Source organism: Pyxicephalus adspersus, unplaced genomic scaffold (genome assembly GCF_032062135.1).
Source record: "Pyxicephalus adspersus unplaced genomic scaffold, UCB_Pads_2.0 Sca497, whole genome shotgun sequence".
Lineage (NCBI taxonomy): Eukaryota > Metazoa > Chordata > Amphibia > Anura > Pyxicephalidae > Pyxicephalus > Pyxicephalus adspersus.
Genome location: NW_027317504.1, coordinates 1 through 4,991, shown reverse-complemented (window position 1 = coordinate 4,991; position 4,991 = coordinate 1). Strand labels below are relative to the sequence as shown.

Genomic DNA, 4,991 nt, shown 5'->3' with positions numbered 1-4,991 from the left:
CACTGACGATTTTCTCCATGCAGAACATTGCTTTTTACATTATTCTGACTGCTTCAGATAATTTTAGTATTCTTCTATATAGATGCCAATAGTCCATCTAGTTAGCCAAGGCTTACAAGAGGTAAAGGTTTCTGCCTGTCCCAAAATATCAGACTGTACATTGCTTTCAAGGACAGGTATTCGGTTTTGCAGCAGATATCCACAAGGTAGCACTGAATACTGAACATCTGCATGACAGAATATTTTTCTTTTTGATCTGTCCTGATGGATAAATGAATGACCAAATGGGGGACAACCTATGTACTTTCATATGGAGGAAAGCGCGGCAGGGTGCTCACTTGTTCTCTTTCTGCCATGAAACAGAAAAGCAATGTGCGTACAGCGTTCATTTATTCTCCTGTCTCAGGAAACAATCAAAAAGATCATCCCAGATAACACGTCTACTGTGTGCTCAGGTATTTAGACTAGAAGTTTTTAGAGTGACAATTTTGAGTTTGCATTCCATAAACAAAACAGACAGACAAATTAAAATGCTTATTACTTCCTTGAAGTTTTAGGCCTCAAGTCTCGTACAATCAGATGGGTGTTGCTGTAAATGGTCTTTTGTTATTGTTTACAGTCACCGATGAACAAAACCTAAGCGCTGTACACATAAAGCCGTTCTGCAGAGAGGACGAGGGGCTGTACTCTCTCTCCACAGAACTGCACAGTTGCTCATCAATCCGATTTCAGTGGACTTGTACTTGTGTCAGATTTTCACCCGAGCTCTGTGTACGTAGCTTTAAAGATATCCTGAACGTGACCCACTTCAGACTAATGTTTATAAAGCAGAGACAAAAAAAGGCCTCAATCCTGTCTGTTTTTATGCAGTTATTCCACTTTTTTGTGCTTATTTGTACACTACAAAAACCAAACAAGATTATTAATTAACTTCATGCTGACTACAATAGGTGAAATAAAATCTACAACACACTACATGTTTAAACTGGTAAAAAAAAACAAATGTTAAAACATTTGTGTGGACAAACACAAAATAACTATGTTCCAGATACCCGTCTACAATAATGTGACCTGCGCCATGGCTGGCACCCCTTTGCTCTCATTGTTCTGGCCTATTAGTCATTCTATGGTCATTAGCCATATTTATAGATAAAAAAAAATGAAATATGCCAAAGAACAAGCACATCAACATCACTAAAGAAAATCCTAAACAAAGTGTTTTAAAACTTTTTTTTTTTTTTTTTTTATACGTGGGCAGTGTTACAAGCTTACCAAGGTTTTCCTTCCTTAACAACAGAAGTGCAAGGTACATAAATACCAAATATGAAGCACTGACCTACAAGTAATGGTTCTTACCTCGGTACTCCATCCACAGAAGCTGCTGCTGGAATCTTGGGTACCTGACAGTTCGCTGCTGCTGCTGCAGCCAGCTTTAAGGCAGATGGGGCAACAGCACTTAAAGTCCTAGGTAAATGGCGTGCATTGAGGGTGTTTATAGAGTTTACAGTGGCAACGGAGGAGGGTACAGTTAATCGGATGTTATTCCCAATCAGAACCTGAGTTGTTGCAGAATTGGCAGCAGTTACTTGGTGACTCAGAGTGCTGTGGGAAGTAGCAGTCTGTGTTATATTGGAAGGCTGTAGCAATGCTGAACCAGTCGAAGATGAAGAGGATGATGACTGACTTGTGTGTACGAGTGCTGCAGGTGTATTACTACTGAGGTGTAAGCCCTTGTAAACTCCTGGCACAAAAAAAAACAAAAAAGGAAAAAAAACTATAGTCAAAAGCAGATAGATAAAGATCAGAAGAAATGCTAGAAACAAAACTATCACACTCTGTACCTGAGGCTTGAAGGATGCCATTCACTCCTATTCCAAGGACAACATCTTCCTTCATTTTGAAGGCCATCAGCTGCTCAGACGTTACCAAAGCTGTAACAGCAAACTGCGCACTAGCAGAGTCCAAGGTCTTTGAAACAAAAACCTAACAAAAGGAAGCAAACCACACATTTAAAACAAAAAAAAAAATATACAATATAAAAATTATTAGCACCACAAAAAAGCAGCTACAAATATGAGATTGATGTCATTGCTTTTAAGCTTAACATTAGTGGTTTGTCAGTGCTACACTGCTACAAAAGGTAAAAAAAAATGTCTTGTGCACACTTGGGTTTGTGGTCACAAGCCTGGCTAAAGGTAAAGGGGGTTTAGCATAAAAGCCAGGCAACTACCATTTTGAAAAGCACAATTGCCAACTCCATGTTTCAATCATCAGGCGGTTGGTTCCTGATGTGAATAAAATGAGTAGATCGCAGACAATGAGGTATAAGGATTGGTCATAGGGCGGACAACAGTGAGCTATACTTTAATATGTGAGACTCTGAAATATAGTACATATATAATCTGAATTAGGTATACATACACTATTACTATGCCATACTAAAAGCAAAGTTTGTATTTTGTTTCCTTTTCTGAATTTACATAGGAAATGAAAGGTAACCAATATATTATCTTGGCAACATAAGTATCTTATGCAATTTTCACTCCTTAACTTCTTTGGATGCAAATGATAAAAATACAAGGTAATAAAAGCAAAATAAATATGAAGACTGCCACTGCTGACCTGTTTCATAAAAGGCTAGTTGCCTGGCTGTTATACACTTTGGTTTCAAAACTTTCCAACCACAGACCCAGAACAAGAAAGTCAGATGTCCTTATCTGTATACTTCTGGCACTGAAACAAAAACAGCATGGCAATTTGTATTTAGAGGACAAGAAAGTCAGCAATGGCAGCTTTCAACAAAGAAGAAAATAAATACTTACCAGTATGTTTTTTACATTCTACATGCTAAAGCCAGTTATTACATGCAGGTAAACATCACAGTGATCTCCACCTTGACATGGGAGTGCTGCAGCTGAGCACCGTGGACTGGATGTTGCAGGGGTAAGCCTGGAAATAACCCTATTATATGATCAAGATGGTGTTTGATCAAGACCCTTGTACCTAAATTTATATTCCCATGTGACTCCATGATCCTGAAGCTTAGTGCACTAAAGAAATTGCCATTTGAAGCAAAGTGTTGGCCCTTCCCTTGTTAGCAAACAATTTGTGGTTCTACATACAGACAGGGTGGTGTTTGAACCAAGGCTTTTTTCTTGCCTAAAGTATATGCTCTGCCTTTTATCTCAACTAGGATCCCATCGGTGTCACTTCTCAAGTTCACCACAAAAAATGCCCCTCTATTGTCTGAGTGTGGTTCAGGAAGATAAAGGCTTCTCATCAACTACTTCTAGAATTCTATTTTTGTAATCCTGGATAAACCCTATTTCTAGGAGGCTAAGGCAGTCCATCATCCAATCCCATGGTTCCAAGATCAGGTGCATCCTTTCATCTAGCAAAACCAAATGATGCTTGTACGTTTTGGCATTTCCCAGATTGCAGGGCTGGTACCTAGTCTTCTGTTTACATGTTCTCCAGGTTCTGCCAGCTGGATGTTAGGGCATCATCAGATACCAGCTGCAAAGTCCTTCAGGCAGCAGAAAGGCTCTAGTTTTTTTTCTGGGCTTTTGGCATCACTTCATGTATTGCCTGTTCCTCAATTGGAATGCTTTTGCCTCAGAAGGTGAAAAACACCAAGTGCCCCTCAATAGAATTAAAAGAAAAAAAGGATTTTGAACTCGCCATAAAATCTTTTCAGTACATAGAAGGATGCAGTTAAAAAAAATCCTGTATTGCGCAAGGGACACCAAAAAGAGGATTTTAAAGAGATTACAAACCCCTTTTTTGTAGTTAAATAATGCCTTTAGTGGACAATAGGAATGGGCCCCTGTAGCTTACTTAAAATTGGAACAAAAATGTTACATTGCAGCTTACCACCAAGCCTGATGGCTACAGTAGTGTTTTCACTTTTCAGGCTTTTTTTACCCAATACAGCAAGCAACATAATGTTTTCACTCTAGTACAGAAAGTAATGCACGGTTCTGCATCTATAGTGCCTAGGTTTTATATTTAATGTATGGTTCTACTTTTTAAATGCATCTGCATGCATTATCAATTCACTTGTTTATCTTGTAGATCCTATACTCAAGGAGAAATTGAAGAATAGAAAAGAACTTATGACCTCCACCATATAGGTAGCTGTTAATTTTGATAAGCAATCACATCAGAAATCTAAAAGGAAAATAATCGAAATCTCCCTCATTCACGACTTTGCCTTCCGTCACAAATCTGGTCAAAATCACTAATACGCAAGAGCAACCAAATGAGTACAAAACTCTCTAAATGGCAGACACATTCTTTGTTTTTAAACGTATGCATAAGGAATACAACCAATGAAAACTAACAGATTTTTCAACAAAACCAACAGCCGTACGTTGCTGCAAAAGAGTTTGCACAAACTGAAAGGAAGAGTATCTTTTATGCAGAAGAGATATGTAAGGTGGTATACATTCGTTTGTAGTGACATAAATATTTCAGAGAAATGATCGAGTAGAGAGAATAGTAGGTCACATACCAAAGTGTGCTGAACCACTGCTACTTTTACTTGTCGAGGTACTGCAAGTCTGGGTCCCAGGTTGTGCTGTGCCTGTTCGAGAGATACCTTTGTGAAACGTTCTACAGGAAAAGTCAACATTGTCACTTTCATGTAGGGATGTTGTCCGTGGCTTAAAATGGCGCCACCTACATGATTTTATATTGACTAATATCTGGCTGAGGTCTTTAGAGAAACATTTATCCGAGGTATTCGTTTCTGAGGTATTGGCAAATAAATTGATTGAAGTGTGTTCAGGAGAGGAAAGCATGTCAAAGTCAAGCTGATGAAATGCATTGTCGTAGTCCGAATGCGCTCTGTCAAGGAGCACCCTGCAGAAGAATATCAGAGGGATACATGTCAAATTTTAGGCTTACAATAAAAATCTGTCTTTCCTTTAACTACAAGTCACAGCAAAATACTACTACTAAGTTTTATAAACAAAACTCCAAGAGCTATA

The 4,991-nt window shown here is 38.5% G+C and overlaps 1 protein-coding gene across 1 annotated transcript; it reads right to left on the bottom strand.

Annotated features, from left to right (window-relative positions):
- Window positions 1-1,356: 1,356 nt before the first annotated feature.
- LOC140345072 (enhancer of polycomb homolog 1-like) lies at window positions 1,357-2,775 on the bottom strand (the record flags this gene model as incomplete). The annotated part of the gene is given in 3 exon segments (XM_072432228.1): window positions 1,357-1,741; window positions 1,842-1,983; window positions 2,623-2,775. Coding segments are annotated over 3 exon segments (536 nt in total), but the record flags the coding sequence as incomplete, so codon positions are not given.
- Window positions 2,776-4,991: the final 2,216 nt, after the last annotated feature.